The 20,006-nt window shown below is 46.3% G+C and overlaps 1 protein-coding gene across 2 annotated transcripts in view; it reads left to right on the top strand.

Moving 5' to 3' along the window:
* b4galnt4a (beta-1,4-N-acetyl-galactosaminyl transferase 4a) overlaps window positions 1–19,709 on the top strand; it is a 133,997-nt gene extending 114,288 nt beyond the window's left edge. Inside the window, exons 10-21 of one of the 2 annotated variants that reach the window (XR_010326038.1) lie at window positions 3,915–3,981; window positions 9,649–9,792; window positions 10,412–10,521; window positions 11,423–11,523; window positions 12,000–12,073; window positions 12,280–13,600; window positions 13,971–14,329; window positions 15,002–15,155; window positions 15,431–15,503; window positions 15,703–15,856; window positions 17,075–17,272; window positions 17,533–17,622. Coding sequence is in view for 1 of the 2 variants with exons in the window: in XM_064312073.1 (XP_064168143.1) it covers window positions 3,915–3,981; window positions 9,649–9,792; window positions 10,412–10,521; window positions 11,423–11,523; window positions 12,000–12,073; window positions 12,280–13,600; window positions 13,971–14,329; window positions 15,002–15,155; window positions 15,431–15,503; window positions 15,703–15,856; window positions 17,075–17,201; window positions 17,533–17,647 (2,799 nt within the window). In the remaining variant the exon portion in view is untranslated. Of the gene's footprint in view, window positions 1–3,914; window positions 3,982–9,648; window positions 9,793–10,411; window positions 10,522–11,422; window positions 11,524–11,999; window positions 12,074–12,279; window positions 13,601–13,970; window positions 14,330–15,001; window positions 15,156–15,430; window positions 15,504–15,702; window positions 15,857–17,074; window positions 17,273–17,532 lie in introns of both variants that reach the window. The other variant, XM_064312073.1, reaches the window with a different exon arrangement.
* The last annotated feature ends 297 nt before the right edge of the window (window positions 19,710–20,006 follow it).

The raw sequence follows: 20,006 nt of genomic DNA, 5'->3' as shown, positions 1-20,006 counted from the left end.
GGGGTTGATTTAACGCTGAACATTTTGTATAGACCATGTGTGTAGACCATGTGCACTTCTGAGAATCAACACTTAGTTCCCTGGGGGTGTGAACTGTTCTTTATCTTCGTATTGTCCTTTGTGTTCTGTGGGTTTTTGTGTCTCTGGACCTTGTTTTAGCTGAAGAACATCTCCCTCTGAGGAAGATTCAGTCACACTCTCTCCTGGGCTCCCATCATTCTTTGTAAAGTTAACTCAGTTCCCTCATCCACTCACCCACTCTTTCATATACTTACCTGTTTTAACCAATAAACACCCATACTTACCCAATCTTACCTGTTATTTTCCATTCTTACCCATAGACACCTGTATTTACCCAATCTTACTTGGTATTGCCCATTTATTCCTGTAGTAAACATGGAGCATCGCGTAGTTCTGGCAGGTCACGAGAGTCAAGCGCTCTGGCCGAATCAGCTGATGGCTCAGCTGAGTGATGTTAGCCTATCACAGTACATTCACTAACAGGGCGGTCTACTTAAACAGCCTCCCTCTACTCATTCGGCTGCTCCTCCTGCATGCAAGCGCTGCACGTTGCTTCGTAAATCCCCTCCATCACCCCAGCTCCATCCCCATGCGTCAAGAATTTGCATTCTCCATTCCTATGTGTTAAGAAGTTGTATTGCTCCATCCTTGTGTTAAGAAATTGCATTTGCTCCATTCATATGTGTTAAAAACTGCTTTGCTGCTGGATCTGTTCTGTGTGTACCCCTCTAGGGGGGTTTGGCTGCTGGCCTCCCGGCCTTATCCACGCGGGCTGCGTGGTTGGCGGGAGAGCTCCAGAACAGAGCCATACCGCCAAACATAACTGTATTGCCTTTATTGTCAATAAAGTTCTACTTGATGACAGTGGTCCTGACAGAAATGACTCTAATGGCTGGCTTTAGCACACAGAAAGCATCCTTGGAATTGAAGATTGCCAATTTGTCATTGGTCCTATGGGAGACACTTGGTTGAACTTGTCTCAAGAACCAAATAGTCCATCCACACAGACTCCGTTTGGAATATTACAATTTCTGGAGAAAGGCGCTGATAATGTTTCTCCCCCCTCTGCATTTCATCGTTTTCAGAAAATGATCTTTTTATTCTGATGAAGATTTTCAAGATCAAGATTCACTTTGTTGACCCCAAGGGGAAATTTTATCATGGATGCAATACCACCGCATAATTACATATACGAATACATATTACCCATGACAGATACATAAATAAACATTGCACCTGCCCTCACTATACACAGACCTTCTTCATTAATTTACATTCATTACACATGTGTAGTACATTGCACGTGGTCCCACCCACGCTCTACCTACTGTCGTTAAGGAGTTTGATTGACAGGGGGATGAAGGAGTGCTTGTATCTGTTTGGATTACACTGAGGGGGCCTGTAGCATTTACCTGAGGGGTGAAGCTTAAACTTAGAATGAAGTATATGGGAGGGGTCTGACATTTTCCTGGCACTGTCTGATGATGACCCTAAACTCACAGCTATAACTTCATAACTGTCTGAACCAGGTAGGCAATTTGGGATTTAAGAGTTACCGTTAAATTTTCAAACTGGATTTCGGTGCTGTGAGGATTATACGGGCAGCGCTCGCGTCCGGGTCGCTCGCAGTCCAGCACCACCATCACTCAAAAATAAGCAAATAATTAAATTATTTTTTGAACCATAGATAAAATTAATTTCTCCTGTCCCAGAGAGAGAGAGAGTGCGTGTCAGGCATAGCAGAGTAGAGGGATGCCAGGAGATTTTAATCCGTTTTTAAATCGTAATCATTGTGGTTCGTGTTTCTGAAATTCCTCTCTCTCCCAAAAGCTCCCCCCTCCCCAATTCATCATCTTTGCTTCTGCCATGATTGTGACTTGACAGGACGAGCACCCGGCTTGCTTTGCCTGCCATTGCTGGAGTCCCTGACAGTGGGGTTCCCATGGCAACAAGTTGTTGTCAAGTGTGACTGGGAATGTATTAAAGGTCTCCAGGACAATCTTTGTCCCTTGTTGTCTCCCTGGAGCCTCACTGTTTCTTGGTTGAGGAATTAGGTTTTGTTGGGACAGAGATTGCATAAATTCACAGTATTTGCCCTGAGTGGCATTATGGGTAAATTATCATTTTAGCTCATAGGTAACTGGCTTTGTCAGCTTTTTAGTATGCACACTTTGTTTTTTTTTTCATGCTAAAAGAGGCCAGCTTGAATGTTAGCCTTATAAAAGCAGCATGGAAACCTGTGGCCAAGAACCAGGACAAGATGAGAATTTATGGCTTGTCGGCAGGAAAATTGGATTTCAGCAAAAAAAGAAGAAAAAGAACAGCAGTGTTAGTCAGAGGATATTACGCATTGGAAGAGGGGAAGGCTTTCAGAAACTCCTATGGCCTTCTGCTGGATGCTTACAAATGAAAGCTTGATGAAATACAACAGGGCCCCACTCACCATTTTCTTCTTTGATTGGTCCGATCTATTCCTTTTCTCCAGACATTGATTTTCCTTCTTCTCTGTTGAATGTTCAGGGCCATGGAATATGGCCCTATTCCACCCGAGAGAGGACCTGACCCCTACCTGAGCCTCACAGCTGCTGAAACACCTTCATACACGCCTGGGAAACACCTGAGGGATCTCTGCCTTTGTAGTTTTTTTTCATCTGGTTCCTGCCTCAAGATTAGTTTTGCTGAACGTCTGTCTGCCTGGATCACATATAGGCTGTAATGGCCAGTTTTATCCGAGGGACTAGTTTTATCCCAGGGAAAGTGTTTTGTGCTAATGCTTTCCACTATTACATTATTGTGTCTGTGAGGCAAAAGAATCACTGCATCTTTCTAATATCTTTGTTACATCATATTGCTTTGCTGTAACTCATGTGGTTGGCCCCCGGGGACTAGCTATGTTGGCCAAGGGGGCATCACTATGCAGAAGCAGCTCTGCGCAGACCTGATGTGGAGTGGGGTAGCGCGTTTCATCAATGCCACCGAAAGGCACTTGTGACCTTGAGCGGTATGGGGAGGGTAGAGGGAGCGGGAGCGTGCTAATATCGCCGCTCGCTCACGTGCGCACTGCCACCCCAGGGCTTCAGCCCACATGGAGCTACCGCTGTGCACATTTCTGTGTGTGTGTGTGTGTGTGCGCGCTCAGATGTGTGTGCAGGCATGTGTGTGTGCATGCAAGTATGTTTGTATGTGCGGATATGTACGCTGGCATGTGTACGTGTGTGTGTGTGTGTTCCTGCGCGCACGTTTCTGTGTGTATGTATGTGCAGATATGTGTATCAGTGCACAGTAGCTCAGTGTATTTATGGTTTTGGCCTTCAGTGTGGAAAATGACCTGTCTCCTTTGATTACCGCAAGGGTAACAAGAAGTGACGTGGTAATTGCACAATCTCTTTAAAAGAATTGTAGCCTGTCTGTTGGCATGCAGTGGTGAAAGCTGGGCGTATCGCTGAAGGCCTTGAGCCCCGTGTGGTACACTTGCCGTTCTGGACCTTGCAGAACCGAGGGACAGATTTTTTAGGGGATTGCTTGACACGTGTCGGTACTCCTGCATGTTCAGGATGACCTTGTGAAGGGTGAGAAAATGGGGCAAACTTTGGGCCTACATGAAAGCCACTCTGGAGCAGACACTTCCTGACACAGTCTGCACACGGGAAATCCATACAGCTGCATGTGAAAGCATTTGAAGTGCAAGTATTTTCTGGAATGTGCAATAAAGAGTTATGTGACTGCAATGCATAGATCTCAATCCCTCTCTCTCTCTTTCTCTCTCTCTCTCCCTCTTTCTCTCTCTCTCTCCCTCTTTCTCTCTCTCCCTCTCCCTCTCTCTCTCTCTCTCTCTCTCTCTCTCTCTCTTTCTCTCTCTCCCTCTCAGCTGACTGGCTTTCCTTTTCTTTCAGTGGCGTCCATTTCTTCCTGGCCTGAAGTATGAGGTCATCGACTCTGCCTATATCTCCCTGTACACAGGTAAAGTCCATTTATGATTGGTTGTTTGGGGTGGAGGAGGAGTGTCTCAGGGGTAAAGTGGAGGCAGAGATTAATGCTGGCTGCTATTAAGGTGGCAATGATCGATTAAATGTGTGTGGCTATAACACTTGTTTGATTTATGTATCAAACCAGTGCATTCCCTCTGCTAATTCAATAAATTCCCTCTGTCCTCTGTACACACATGTACATCTGCAGCTTACTAGTACATGTTCAAACAATCTTGGGTTGCTGTTTAGTATAATGGTTCGGGAACTGGAATTGCAACCTAAATGTTGCAGGTTCAGTTCCCATTTCCCATTTGGGACACTGTCATTGTACCCTTGAGCAAGGCACTTAACCTGAATTGCTTCAGTATATATTCTGCTGCATAAACAGATACTATGCTCTTGAGCAAGGTAGTTAAGCTAAATGGCTTTAGTATATATCCAGTTATATAAATGGATACTATGTAAAAAAATAAAATTAGAAAAAAAACTTTTAGATGTAAAATGTTCTGCAAGCCATTCTGGATGCTAAATTTCTGTAATGTAATGAAACAATTTTGAAACAATTACTGTAGCACCTTGTCCTTTCAGTGAAAAGTGAAAAGTGGTGCTTTTTATTTTTTTTATTATTATTTTTTTTTTACCAGAGCCACAGTAAACGCTGAAAGGCACATAACTTTTCAGTAGCAAATTCATGGTACGGCCCAGAATTTATGTTCAGAGAGCCTTGCACCTGAGGCGGAACTGTTTTCACTGTAGCGAAACAAAATTCCATTGATCCTGGAGTGTTTAAAATTCTCCCACTTTTAATATTTTTAATTTTTTTTCTTCCAGTTGCTTAACATTTTAATAAAGGCGACTGACTGAGTAGGGAGATCACAGCTTGGGGGTTCATAATCAGCTTTTTGTTCTAAACATGCACTAGTTCCTTAAGGCTCGAGTATGTTTTCTTTTTTTTCTTTTCACACACCATTACTCTCCTATCTTCCGTGTGAGACCCCAGCCATATAAATGCACCGGGTTATTATTTTTCTGCTGTTCTCAAGATGTTGTTGATTTCTCTAAATTATTCATAACTGTGCCAGGCCCACATCCTGTGGCCACTTGCTCTCCTTTATATAAAATAGGGAAAAAAACATCAATTTCCTTTTATGTTTTCTTGTTTATTTACTTTAGTTTTTTATTGCCTTCTATTGTTTTGTTTGCGAGAGTTTGAAGAGTGAAAAGCCCAGGGAGGGGAACCATGTTTCTGAGAAGACGTGAGGGAGCCGCAGGGCTCCTGAAAGAGGACGACGCTTCCATTTATAATTCATTGTTTACATTTTAGGGGCGGCACGGTGGTGCAGTAGCACTGTCGCCTCATTGCAAGATGGTACCGAGTTCAAATCCTAGCCAAGGGTCTTTCTGTGCGTTTGAATGTTCTTCCCATGTCTGCCTTTCACCCAGTGTATGCTGGGATATACTCTAGCCCCCCTGCGACCCTGACCAGGAGTAAGCAGTTTAGGAAATGGATGAATGGATGGATGTGAAGATTAAATTACCTTCACTTTACAGACGCTTGTTGTCAAAGCGACTTACAAAAGGTGCATTTAACATGATAAGAAGTCCATCACTGGAGCTGGAGAGGGTTATATCTGAGATGCTATACGCTCGAATATATGCTGCAAGACCTGCAAGGCGATTACAGCGTGTACTTGATCAGGCATTCCTAGCTGGGCAGAAAAAAGCAGAAGCACTAAGGAGCCTGTAGAGATGGGACAGCCATCTCGCAAGCGGAGGCCAGACATAGAGACCAGGCTGGAGTGTGTTGTGTACTCTCTATCTGACTGGGGTTATGAAACACTGTACAGCAGGGGTTTTCAACCATCCCTGATCTACAGACCCCCACCCAGGCTCAAAGGCATCCAGGGGACTCCCATCATGAGTTATGAAGGGTCATATTTAACAAAAAAAAAATCTATATAAAGTCTTTGCATATTAAGTCTGGCCTGGGACCCCCAGGGTCCATAGACCCCTGGCTGAAAAACCCAGGCTGTATAGTGTATAGTGAATTGTCACATACCGCACCCAATTACTGCACGGTGTGGCAAACACCCGAATATTGCCACACACGTGTCAGAACACCCCTGCTCCTCTGGTGTGTTAGATCGTTCCTCGCGTCTCCATGTTGAGTCGTTTCCCATCCCATCATGATCCAGTCAGTCCTCCATCTCCCCAAATCCTCTCCAGTTTACAAGGCGGGCTGTTGAGGTATTGGTGACATTCATACATTTCCGCTGCATTCATTAATATATCATGTATTCATTCATTCATTCATGCATGCTACTCAGAGCCTCTTGATTTAATCCATGCTCGTTAACAAGCTCTGGGTACTGGGAATCACACAAGCAAACTTGGAGCATTAGGCTGGTTGCCGTGGTGAACATCCTGCTCATCATTAATCATTCCGCTTCCTTGACCTCTCAGAGAGGGAGGAGGTGGTAAGAGTGAGAGAGAAAGAGAAATAAGTGTGCGTGTGTATATGTTTGTGTGAGAGAACGTGTGTGTGACAACCAAATAGGATGTTAGACAGAGAGTGTGTGTATGAGAGAGAGGGTGACGTAGTGTGTGTGTAAGAGAAAGAGAGAGCAAGTATGTGACAGAAAAAAAATGTGAGAGAGAGTGTATGAGAGGGAGTGGCAGAGGCAGAGAGTGTGTGAGAGAGTGTGTGTGTTAGAGAAAAAGAGAGAGAGGGAGAGAGAGAGAGAGAGGGCCTGTGAGGACTTCCTGTTCTTCCAGCTGACTGCCTGTCTCACTGGTGCACGCAGACACCTCAGATCACTGCAGTGGGGTTTGGAAAGAGCACCAGGGAAGTGTTCATCTTTTATTAAGTTTCCCTGCAGTTTACTACCTGACTACTGAGGCTCATTCTTTTAGTCAGTTTGGTAGGTGTCATATGTAAGTACCAGCTACAAGGTCTTGCGCGAGCATACTCGTACGTGCACACGCATACTCACACACATACACGCATACTCATGCATATGTGTACACTCATACTGATGCACACACACATACTCATGTGCTCATGTACACTCATACTCACACATACTCACGCATATTCACATGTACACGCATTCTTACGTGCACACGTACACGCACACTCGCATGCACATTTACGCAAATCAACACTCAAATACGCATGGATGTATGCACAAAAACATCTAGACACATTCACTCATATGTACACTTTTGCATGCACACATGCACACACACACACACACACACACATACACAGAACCATATACCCACAAACACGCATTATGCACTAAAACATGCACACTTGCACAGACAGACACAGAAACACATGCACATACATTGTTTTTGTTGGCAAATATTACTCTATTAATGCAGCCGTGCCCTTGAGCGGTTGTCAATAAACCTGAGAAAGTTTCTCTTTGTTCAGTCCCTGGCAGCTGACTGACTCTGGGCCTGGTGCACGCATGCGCTGCGTGCCGATGCGTTTTTGCGGTCAGATGATGCGGCCTGTCGTGACTGCGAGGACAGCCAGCCTGTGAATGCCTGTGTGATGTTTCGGCTGGAACAGCGGCCTTATCGGCGCGACGCAGAGGGGGAGCGTGTTGGCGGCACACCCTCTGTGATGCGCTGGGTTCTGCAGCGACTCGCAGACCTTTGTGTGGGGATGAGGCTAATCCCCTCTGCACTGCGGTTCGGGCCTGCTTCCCGCTAGCGCTCCGAGGAGGTGCGTTCACCGAGGCGGAACGTAACGAGCCCCCCCCCCCACCGCACCCCGCTTAATTAAGCACCCCGCTTTGCTTCCACGCTGCTTCACCTCTCCAGAGCACCCCCCCCCCCCCTGCAGCTCAGCCATATCGATTCAGCCCCCTCCTCACTCTGAAACAACTCCACCCCCCCAGCCAAGACTGATACAATTGGTACATTCCCAGGTGTCAGACAGATAGTGGAAGGTGGAACTGCTTATTCATTCTTCTGGGGAGGGGGGGGGGGGGTGGGATGAGCCTTCAAAAGTCTAATTTCCTCTTGCCACCCCCACCTGCCCCACCTGCCCCACTGATGATGTCCTGTTTTTTCGTCAGGCACTGGGTATGATGTTTCTTATCTCTTGCCCCCCCCCCCCCATCCCCTCTCTGGTCTTCCCATCAATTCCAAGAGAGGAGAGAGGAAAAAAAGAGAAAGAATTTTGGCGTCTCCTTAATTATAAAGCATGTCTCTCGTCAGGCCCTGCGTCTGACGCCCCATAAATCATACTTCCACCCCTCTTCCGCTCCTGCGCCCGGTCGATAGAAGTAATTAAACCCTGTCTCCACCCACAGAGGGCCAGCCCAATGTCCCCCCCCCCCCCCAAAAAAAGAACTGCCACCAGTCCCTCACAGAGCTCAGACTGAGCTCCGGTACGGGCACGCTTGGCTGGGACCAGCTGGGCCTGATGGGGAGGGAGATGGCCACATTTCCACCGCCAGACCAGCCAGGCTGAGCCAGAACTCGCAGAGCTTTGTGCCTGAAACCTCTCGCCAAAGGGCCTTCCTCACAGACTGTGGTCATCACAGCTGAACCGCCTGTTATTTTTAACCGGACGCTTGCGGGCGAGGATTTCAAAACAAACCGCAAACTCATGCTGCTGCCTCCTGGCTGTTCTGTTGTTTCAACTTTTACCGCTTGGTCTGTCGACATAACAATACACAACCGTGAGGACCTTAGTTCTCTCCATCATTGCCGTTTTTTCAGTCAGTTGCTGGTTGCATCTTGCTGGTGTTTGCACCATAGAAATGATTGTATACACCCCTTGAGCAACCACCTCTATGCCTCTGACAAATAACGATTCACTTTAGGGAGTAGATAACCACGACCTGTGTGAACTGACCTTTTGGTACTCAGAGGTGCTACTATCGCTTTAAGCCCTTCCCATGTCACACCTCCTTGGTATTAATGTTGTATCCACACTGAAAGATAGCTGTTAAAGTTGTTATGTTGATAGCAAGCTACCTGTTATAACTGTGTTCAATACCACTTTTCCTAGCTAGTTCCAGCGGATTTAAATGACCAATGGCTAAAAAGGGTTTAAGGCACTGAGAAGGGTCCAAAATTATAGAGGCACCGAGTGCACCAAACTATGCCAGTAAATTGCACCCCACACCATTTCAGACCCGCCAGAACCAGAACCACCTGTGGTCACTTCTCCCAGCTGAGCTCTGCTGTAAGGTGAGCTCTGAGCAAAGGTTCGCTTCGACAGGTATGCAGAGTTGTGAATGTCATGCTGAGTAAGGGTGCCAGTGTGGAAAAAACAACGATCATGTATTTTTGATTCCTGTCCTGTCTTCCATCTATGGTGCTATGCCTTTTCTTCCTTAGACGGCTCTCCACAGTTGCATCCGCAGTCTCTCTCTCTGCTCACTCTCTCCCCACCCCTCTGTGTGTGTTTGTTCTTTAATGGGCTTTTTCAGAAGTTGCACTTAAAGAGCTTTTTCCCAAACGCCTGGTCTCTAGGAGCTCTTGGCCGTGTGTCTCCTGTGTTCATAAAATATTTGGAGAAATTCTGTTTGTTGTATTTCTGTCTTGAAGTGTATCACTCTTTCTCTCACTCTATCTCATCCCCCCATATTTATCTCTTTTACTCTTTCTCTTTCCTGCTCCCTCTCTCTGGTAGATGAGTCCAGTCTGAAGATGAACAGTGTGGATCACATCCCCCAGACCTTAGCCAGTTACATTCACTCTGCTCTGGAGTCTGAAACACACAGCCAGCACGGCGCCGACATGCTGAAACCAGACCCCCGAGACACCTTCTACCGCAGTGAGTCTGTCTGTCTGTCTGTCTGTCTGTCTGTCTGTCACTGAGACACCTTCTACAGCAGTGAGTCTGTCTGTCTGTCTGTCACTGAGACACCTTCTATAGCAGTGAGTCTGTCTGTCTGTCTGTCACTGAGACACCTTCTACAGCAGTGAGTGTTTGTGTGTATACTTTTCTCCACAAAACACTTTCTATTGGCCCTTAGACGCTGTCCCCATTGTTGGAACAATTTAATGAAGGCGAATCGAAATTCTCTCTCTCTATGTATTTTCATATTGATCACAGACATAGCGTGCATCAATAACATAATTGAAACCAACATCGATCCCTGTAGAACACTGCAGTTTTGTGATTAATGAGTGTGAGGGGATTTGTGTTCAAATTTAATTTTCACACCGTAAAACACAACTGGTTACATTTTGAGAGAGGAGCATAGTGTTCACATGATGTTCTTAGGCAGAGGTCAGATGTATGCCTCTGTTAAGAACTGAGGTCATCAGATGGATTGTGTATTTTGATTGGCTCTGCCCTGGGCTGATGTAATAGAGGGTGGCAGTAAGGTGTGATGTAGTGTATGATCATGGGAAATGGAACAAGCTGTGGAGCCTCTCTCACCCTGCAGCGCCCATGATCGAGGCATCCCGCCTGGAGAACGTGCTGCCCGCCTGCCTGTACTCTCCCACATACGTGGTGAAGGACTTCCCCATCGCCCGCTACCAGGGCCTACAGTTTGTGAGTTACACTGTCCCACGCCTTGGACAAAGAGGCTAGACATATGTCTGCACCTGTGTGTGTGTGTGCGTATGCATCCACATGCAGTATGAGTGTGGGTGTGCATGTGTGTACATGCAGTATGAATATGTTTGTGTGTGTGTGTGTGTGTGTGTGTGTGTGTGTGTGCGTGTGCATGTGCTTGTGCATGTGCATGTGTGTGTGTGTGTGTGTGTGTGAGTGACTGTATAATCACAAATGCATGTTAATTTTATATGCTGCTGCAAAATCCATTTTCACATTATAAAAAAGTATACAAATGCACATATTTATTCTACTTGTGCTTAAGACTTCACCCTTTGCACAGTATCTTAAATAATACTATGATGCTCTTAGGCAGATGTAGGGCGTTTAGCATAATGGCACACGAAAGGCTGAACACTCGGCTTTAAAGTGAATGTTTTCAATAGACCCAATTTTTCACTGCCGATGAAATGGTTCCTGGGAGTTAATTATATCTGAGACCATTATAGCAGGTCATGTAAGACCACTGCTCTGGCATAACGTGCTGGCTAAGCCACTGCTTGCTAGTCAACAGGAGACAGAACTCTGGTGCACACTGCCTTTGTCCCAGATCTGTGAGCTGAAGCGATGCTGCCCTCACCTGGCCAGCATGTGCTATTGCAGCAGTAGCAGGATTCCTTTTTTTGTTGCTGTTTGCGTGTATTTGAATAGGATAAAAGATAGCCAGCACTGTACAGTGCATTTTAAATTAGCTGACTCATCAGGTTTAGTCTGAGCTATATGAAGTCATTAAGTGTGTAGTTATAAATGATGGTGAATGCAACCGTGAGATAAATGAGCACAGGGATTATTTACTGTGCCGTTGGTATGCCGACACCATCCTTTATCACCTGTCCAGGTCTACCTGTCCTTTGTGTTTCCCAACGATTTCACCAGACTGACCCATATGGAGAAGGAGAACAAGTGTTTCTACAGGGAGTCACCCATATACTTGGAGAAGTAAGTTCTTTCAAGTAGTAACAGTAGAGTATTACTAGTGGAGTATTGCTAGCAGTGGTAGGATTCTCAATAGAGGGGACATAATGTGCAATAGATAAACTGTTTTCATTGTTTTGGAAGAAATTAAATATCTACATGTGTCAAATTATAGATAAAACAAAACTGGTATGGTTTTGGAGTGATTTGGAGTGAAAACCCTGTCATAGAAATGTGTACAAAATAATTTTTCTTCCCATAAAATATTAAAAATGGTAAATAATAAAAGGAGAGTATACTGTTCAGAGCACATAAAATCAAGATACAGCATACACAATTTGTCCCTGTAAGGAACTAGATAGAGATGCAGGGGAATCTGATTGGCTCTACTCAGGGATAATGTCATGCCCTCTTTAGCCCCTCCCCCTTTAGCAGGGGGAGAGGCTGCAGATGGGCTTCTCTCTGTGTCTCAGACTCTCAGCACTGGTTTCCTTTGACAGGTTTGGCTTCTACAAATACATGAAAATGGATGAGGAAGACGACGACAGGCCATTCTTCTTCCCCAATCCGGATGGTGGGTATTCTCAGTCTGGGCTGAACCTGGGCCACGGACCACTTTAAATTTCCCTGGGACAGAACAGAACTTGCCAGAACCCAAACCATGTTTCCTCAGCTGTGATGTTGTTGGTTCTAACCATAGCAGCTTGGAACAATCCTTCAGGAGAGCGTGCAATGGTGCTGGGGGTGGGAGCCGGCAGATGATTATTGTCTCTTTTCCAGACTTCCTGGAGGAGGAGGAAGGGGTGGATCCAGAAGACGAGTCACTGGCAGCCGACACCCCGCCAGTCAGGAGACCCAATGGCAACCAGACGGGCCGTCCAACCACCAGACTCCCCCCTCGAAGGACCGCCCCTCCGACCTCGCCCGACAGACAGGATGAGGAAGGGGACAGCCACAGACAGAAACGGGCTTCTCAGTGGTCGAGGGGGGGCGGCAGGAAAACACGGGACCGCCCCCCCAACCGGCAACAGCGGGAGGAGCAGGAGGCGCCAGATTCCCACATGCAGGAGGCTGGGTTGGGTGTGGTCCCGGGCCGCTCCCTCTCCTGGATCCGCACTGGCCCGGATGAGCTGAGCCGGAAGGGGGGCGCAGAGACGCCCCTGAAATTCAGCAAGTCACCTCTCCTGTTTCCCCCGAAGAGCTCCTTCTCGGCACTGAGCAGCAGGACCAAGCAGATCATAGGCAACTCTGCCCACCCCGGCCCCGCCCCTGACAACCCGCAGGCCAATAAGGAGCAGAAGAAGGAGGACAATAAGATCTACATTACCAGGCCTCGCTTGGCCAATGGCAGACGGAGCTCCACCCCCCGGCAGCCCAAGGAGGTGTTTCCGGGAGTCTTCCTTTACCAGAACGGGAAGACCACCAAGCTGGTGAACCTTAGCACCAAGCCCCGGAACCCCCCTCAGCTCTGGCCCCCCTTCAAAGGCAGCAAGACCCCTCTGCTGAGTGCCAACATCACCCACCTGTCTGCGCTTCACAAAGCCTCTACCAGGGCGGCGCTGGCGAGGCGGCAGCAGAGGAAGACAGAAGACCCCTGGATGGCACGACGGGGCTCTCTGGGCTCTCCAGGCAGGAGCAGCTCTCCAGCTCCTGCGTCCCGTCGGGTGAACCCCCCTCCTACCACCACGGCTAGCCCCAAACTGCCAGGCCCCCGTCCATCCCAGAATAGCCCCCCCATAGAGGCCAGGGTCACTTCATACCTCAGAACTTCAGAGATCACTGAGTCCCTGCAGCAGCGGGAGACAGAGGTGGAGCCTGATCAGGAGGCGGGGCCGGAAGCGGAGCAGGAGGCGGAGCTTGAGCAGGAGGAAGGGGGGCTATCAGAGTACAGCTATGAGGAGGCGGACCCTCGGCCGGGGTGGGCGGAGGAAGCCATTAATTGGCAGCGCACGTTCAGCGTGAACAGCATGGACTTTGAAATGCTGCGCTCCGACTGGAACGACCTGCGCTGCAACGTGTCGGGGAACCTGCAGCTGGGAGAGAGCGAGGTGGTGGACGTGCTCGCGCAGTACATGGAGAAGCTCAACGAGCGCAATGGAGGGTAAGGAGTGTGTGTGTGTGTGTGTATGTGTGTGTGTGTGTGTGTGTGTGCATGTGCGTGCACTTAGAGATGCATGTGTGTGTGCACATGTGCATGTACCTGCGTGCACGTGTGCGTATGTGTGTGCGCCTGTTTATGAAATTGTTTGTATACGCACATACTGTATATTTACGTGCAGAATTGTGGCTTATCGATTGTAGGTTTGATTCTCAGCTGAGGCACTGCTGTTTTTCCCTTGAACAAAGCGTGCATGTGTGAGTGGTTTGCATGTCGAGCAGTGTCATTTGTGGGAGTTAACCAGGCTAAGAGTGCGTGCTAATGCCTGGCAGTCCGTGTAAATGGGTGATAAGTGTGGTCCCCCGGGCTGTAGGATCTACACCCTCCTGCGGATCATTAACGTGGAAAAGCGCAGGGACTCGGCTCGGGGGAACAGGTACCTGGTGGAGCTCGAACTGATGGAGAGGGGCAAACGGGTGGTGCGCCTCTCCGAGTACATCTACCTGCTGCTGCACCGCGGCCGGCTGGAGGAGGGGCCGGAGATTGGCGAGGGGGGCGGAGCCACCACCTCCAGCCCCGCCGCCACCCCTGCTCTCACCACCATGGCCGCGGCTGCCACCGCCCAGCCCCGCGCCACCACGCCCTGGGGCACTGCCTATGCCCGGCCCCTGCTCTGTCAGCCTGTCATGTTGCGCTGGAGGCATGATGTCATGGTGCACTTTGTGGTGCCAGGTGAGTGAGGTCATCGTCCACCACTGCTTGCCCTTGCAACACACACACACACACAACACACACACTTTGACTTTACTGATAGATTCAGGTAATTCCTGGTTGTGCTGTTGTCCCTCTATGGCGTCACAGTGACAGTTATTTGATCTGTCGCTGTGGCGATGCCTGTCAGCCTCCCTCTCTGACTTGGCTGTCAGTCTCTGAGCTGAGCTGGCTGTCACTCATAGTTTTGAAAATTCTAATTATGGAAAAGTTAATTAGAAAGTATTTAAGAAAACTTTGTTCCCCTCTTCCGTACAGTGGGCTCCATAACATTTACACAGAACACACAGACCTATATATTTTTTGATTTGGCTCTGTACTCCATAATTTTAGATTTGTAATGAAACAATTCACATGTGGTTAAAGTGCAGATTCTCAGCTTTTATTAAGGATATTTAGATTTCACCATGTAGACATTACAGCACTTTTTATAAATAGTCCCCCCATTTCAGGGCACCATAATGTTTTAAAACATGCTTTAATTCCTACATGGTGAATCCATAGTGTATAAAAAATACCCTTAAATAAAAGCTGAGAATGTGCACTTCGATTACAAATCAAGAAAAACTATGTTTTTGTTCCAAACATTATGGAGCTCACTGTTTATTCACAGAAATCTCTCCCCTGCTACAGTGAAGAACCAGGCCCGCTGGGTGCAGCAGTTCATATCGGACATGGAGCACCTGCACAGGGAGACCAAAGACGAAAACTTCAGCATCATCATTGTGGACTTCCAGAGTGAGGACATGGATGTGGAGCAGGCCCTGAGGGAAAGCAAGGTGCCTCGGTGAGTCTCTCCGAGCGCGTCCCAGCTCCAAGGCTAAGGGTTCGAGTCCACTTCAACAAGCTTCTGGTTCAGGCTAAAAACCCGCACCACCAAAAACTGGCACACTGCGCACTGCCTGTGCGGTCAGCACTGAGACTCCACCTCTTCTCTCTCATAGACCCTGAGTGTTTGGTAGATTCTCTGTGTCTGTGGCTGTGTTTGGTAGATTCTCTGTGTCCCTGGCTGTGGTAGATTCTCTATCAGAGACCCTGTGTGTTTCTGACTGTGTTGGGTAGGTATGAGTACCTGAGGCGGGAGGGGAATTTTGAGCGCTCTGCGGGTCTTCAGATTGGAGTAGACACTATAGAGGTGAGTGTATGATGCTTCTTGTGTGTGTGTGTGTGTGTGTGTGTGTGTGTGTGTGTGTTTATGAAAGTGTGTGTGTGTTTGTTTGTATGACAGTGTGTGTGTGCGCATGTGAGAGAGAGAGTTATGAACAGGAGCTGTGGTTTACAGAAACTAATTTTACGTGTGCCTGTGTGTGTGTGTGTGTGTGTATATTTCTCAGGACAGTCACAGTATTGTGTTCCTGTGCGACCTGCACATCCACTTTCCAAATAACATTCTGGAGAGCATCAGGAAGCACTGTGTGGAGGGGCGGCTGGCCTTTGCCCCCATCGTTATGAGACTGGGCTGTGGGAGCTCCCCCAGAGAGCCTGACGGTAATGCACACACAAACTATACACTATCAACTGTCAGTGTACACGACACCATTATACACTATACAAACTCACTATACACTATACACACTCAGTATGCACTATAAACACTCACTATACACTATAAACACTTACTTTACACTGTACACACTTGTATATTATATACATTCACTATACACTGTATTCTCATGTACACTATACACTATATACACTCATTATGCACTATAAACACTCAGGACCAGATTTACTGAAGAATTAGTTGCAGCGCAAAACATTCACAACATTGTAGCTCTGTTGCGGTCACCAATACCGACACATTAATAACTGATTTACCTAGACTGGCTCTATTTATGCAATCAAATAAATTTAATGCCCTCATTCACAATTTTGCGGTAAGAGACACCCATGAAAAGGGTGAGAAACAATATGGGATGCTTACACATCCAGATTACAAGGCGCTAAAAGCAACCAGGCAAAAGTAGTGAGGGAACCACAAGAAAAATAAACCAGATCAGGAAATATAGGTAATGATCAAGGAGGTACAGCTTCACAATGCCGTTTTATTGGTTAGGAATGCAATACCAATGGAGAGGATAAAAATTTGGAGTGTCATCACATAAAAAAATAATTTATTAGGTATAATAAAAAGAACAGTAGAAGGTGTAAATAAAAGAGGACATGATGTTAGACGGCATGCAAAGAGAAAAACTTTAGAGCAGCAAAAGACACAGCTGGTGGTCCAAATAAGGTAAGAATAATAACACCAATAGAAGAACAGATGGAAAATCCCTGCAAAATGAGCAATTCAGGGGGTGAATGGAAAAGACATGGAAGAACTTGTGAATGGAGAAGGCCACAGAGCCTTGAACTTGCTTCAACTATAGCAAATACGACATATATATTGCGACCCTGTAGCAACTGCTTCGTGGCAGAAAAGCAGTTGCAATCCTTTAGTAGATCTGGCCCTCAGTACACACTATACACCCTTTCTTTACAGTTTACGCACATGTAAATTGTACACAGTTTGCATACACAGGTGTACCTGATACACAACGCAGACCTTATACACTACGCACACTATACACACACTTCATTTATAAAGCATTTATAAAGTACTGACACAAACTGTCCCTGCACACCCTGTGACCATCATCACATCTAGCAGCTTTTGAAAAGCAAGAAGCAAGAATAATTGGATGTATTCTCTCTCTCGCTCTCCAGGCTACTGGGAAGTCAACGGCTTCGGCTTGTTTGGAATTTACAAGTCGGATTTTGATAAAATCGGGGGGATGAACACTGAGGAGTTCAAGGACCGTTGGGGGGGTGAGGACTGGGAGCTTCTGGACAGGTATTAACCCCCCCAAAAAAACCACAAAAAAAACAGAAAAACAAGATTTTTTCATGTCCACAGCCACCATGGTAAATGGGTGCTTAATTCCACCTCTTAATACAATCGGCTCTTGCATACAGCATGTAGGGATCCTGGTCTTCATAAACTTCCAGCCAGTAAATGTCAGCTTACAGACAGACATCCCAGAATTCTGGGTTTACCTAAAGTACTCATGCTTTGTGTAGTGATATGTCCTGTGGTCCAGAATCCTGTGCCAGTAACCCTTGAGCATTACTAATGGGTGCTTTATTTAACGCACATTTGACCTGACTTCCCCCCCGTCCTACAGAGTGCTCCAGAATGGCCTAGAGGTGGAGAGACTGAGGCTGAGGAACTTCTTCCACTACTACCACTCCAAACGGGGCATGTGGAATGCTGGGGTAAAGAAGAACCCCAAAGGGTAGCCCTCTGAGCTGCCTGCCAGGCCCTCTCTCTTTCACTCTCACTCCCTCTGCCATGTGAGTCAAGCATTCTACACAGACAGCCCTGGCCTTCGTAGGACCCCTGGGGGCCTTTTGTTGTTACAGGGACAAAGAGGCCGGCCAATCAAGTCCACCCGTGCCCTCGCAGTTCCTCTCTCAGCTACACTGTGGCCCGTATAAACACAAACACTGGGGAGGAACGTCTCTAGGGGAACAATGATTGCGCGGGGGTTTTATTTTGAAGTTGGCTGTTTTTGTTTTTTACAAAAAGGATGATTGTTCTCTGTGTGTCTGGGAAGAAAAGCTTGTTTTCTCTAATGTGATGACATCTTTTTTAATAAAGTTTCAGATGCAGGCAGTAATTGCAGAGAATAAAGTGCAATGGAATGCATCAGGCTCTACTTTGAGAGAGATGCAGGAATGTCAGACATCAAGGGTCATTTATCAGGAATAGCAAAGGTATCAATAAGCTATATCATGTCTCTCACTGTGTTTGGAGGGAAGGGAGATGAGGAAAACCTTCATATTTTTTATTTGCTGCTGACTGTCGTTCTCATTTTATTTCTCTCTTCGTTGGGATATTTGGCCTTGTGCATTGAACAGACACCATGTTGCTATTAACCATGCCTTCACTCATGGGTTATAAGGGTAATCAAGAGAAAGAAAGGGAGCACCTTGGTGGCTTTTGTCCTTGGTCCGCTCCCCAGTCTCTGTGCTTGTCACTCTGTGCAACATGTGGATCTGACACCCCCACACAGACACACTGATTTGAGGGGGTACACGTGGTACTGTCTTCAGCTTCTGAATTGTGAGGCTACTGCTCCTCCATTAGCCTTGAAGCCCCGACTTGTTCCCTCTGTCCCCTTAACGGGTCTGGCCTCTCTCTCTGATGGGCCCAGCACCGTGAACCATACAAGAAGCAACCAGCAGGACCCACTGCTCTGAGGACTTGAAACTTCCCCTTCTTTTAAAAATGTCATTTATGTTTTGGGGGGCTTTTATTATTTAAATTGTGCAAAGCTCACAACTTTTATCCAACGAAGCGGGTTGTTGTGAAATTCATTGTTCGACGCTCAGCGAGCACACAGATTCATTACTCCCTCACTTCACAAAACATGGCTTCTTGGGTGGAGAAAGTAAGAATGGGGTGGAGGGATCTCCATGTGGGAGAATGTCATGTTTGCAAGCAACTGTATTTGTGTTGGAACAGCAGGGATTAACCTACTGGCATATGTCTTACCTGACAGCTTGGAGGATTCAATAAGTATTCTCATTGTTTTTCATAGTGTTGGGATGGGCTGACAGAAGTACTAGAATGATTACACTGGGTGTGTATAACACACAATAATTTGTAAAGCTGTATTAATGACTAAGATTGTCTGACCGGCGCCCTTGTTTGCCTGTTATAATCTCCAAAAAGGCTTACAGTGTGACATAGTGCTTAATGAACTGTTAAACACCTTTGAATTCTTTAGACCCTCACAACAAATTGACACACACAGGTCCCTGCGAAATTTCTATTAAACATGTTACAAACCAAGACATACAATTATTTGAAAGAAGAATTTTGCTCAGAATTTTGGCTGCTTTTGACAGTTGTGAGTAATCTGCTAGAAATGTACTGGTGTCTAAAGGGTTGAGGAATTTCAAATAATGATTTATCTCAAGTTATTGATTTTTATGTATTTATTTTTAACCAGAAGGCCAAATTTTGTTACCGGATTTGCAGGGGCATTGATGTTGACCATGAGTGGGGGCTGAGGGACTGAGTTGGTTAAATAAACATATCCAGCAGTATAAATGGAAAATATGTAAAAATGTAAGATATGCCATTCTCTCCAGAAAAGGCCTTCTGTTAAGCAAGTATGTAAAGTCTAAAAAAGGAACAGATAAATATATGCTAAAATAAAGACATGGGTTTACATTCTGAGGATAATTTCTGTGAAATTGTTTTGTAGAGTTTTAAGAATGTACTGTATTTTATTTTCTTGATTTCGTTCCGGTTTTCTTTTGTAAAAAAATAAATTTTAAAGCTTAAGTTTCACTTTGATGTGGATGTTTCTCTTACCAGATGTGAGGAATACCGCGCAGAAATTTACTGCTTACCAGAGACTATTCCGTACAATAAAAAGTAAAAAATAAATAAATAAATAAATACTGCTGCAATGTTTCGGACTACTAGTGTAATTCCGTATATGACCATTTGAGGGCGGCTGATTCACTTGAATGGGTGGATTAAACAACTCGGCATTTGATTAGTCAGCACACAAACTAGTTGCCTAAACTATTTATGTAGAATTTTTCTTGTCAACAAAAGCGAGAGCTTCTTCTTTTTATCTGC

This window comes from Anguilla rostrata, chromosome 16, assembly GCF_018555375.3.
Source record: "Anguilla rostrata isolate EN2019 chromosome 16, ASM1855537v3, whole genome shotgun sequence".
NCBI lineage: Eukaryota > Metazoa > Chordata > Actinopteri > Anguilliformes > Anguillidae > Anguilla > Anguilla rostrata.
This window is presented reverse-complemented; position numbering and strand designations above follow the sequence as displayed.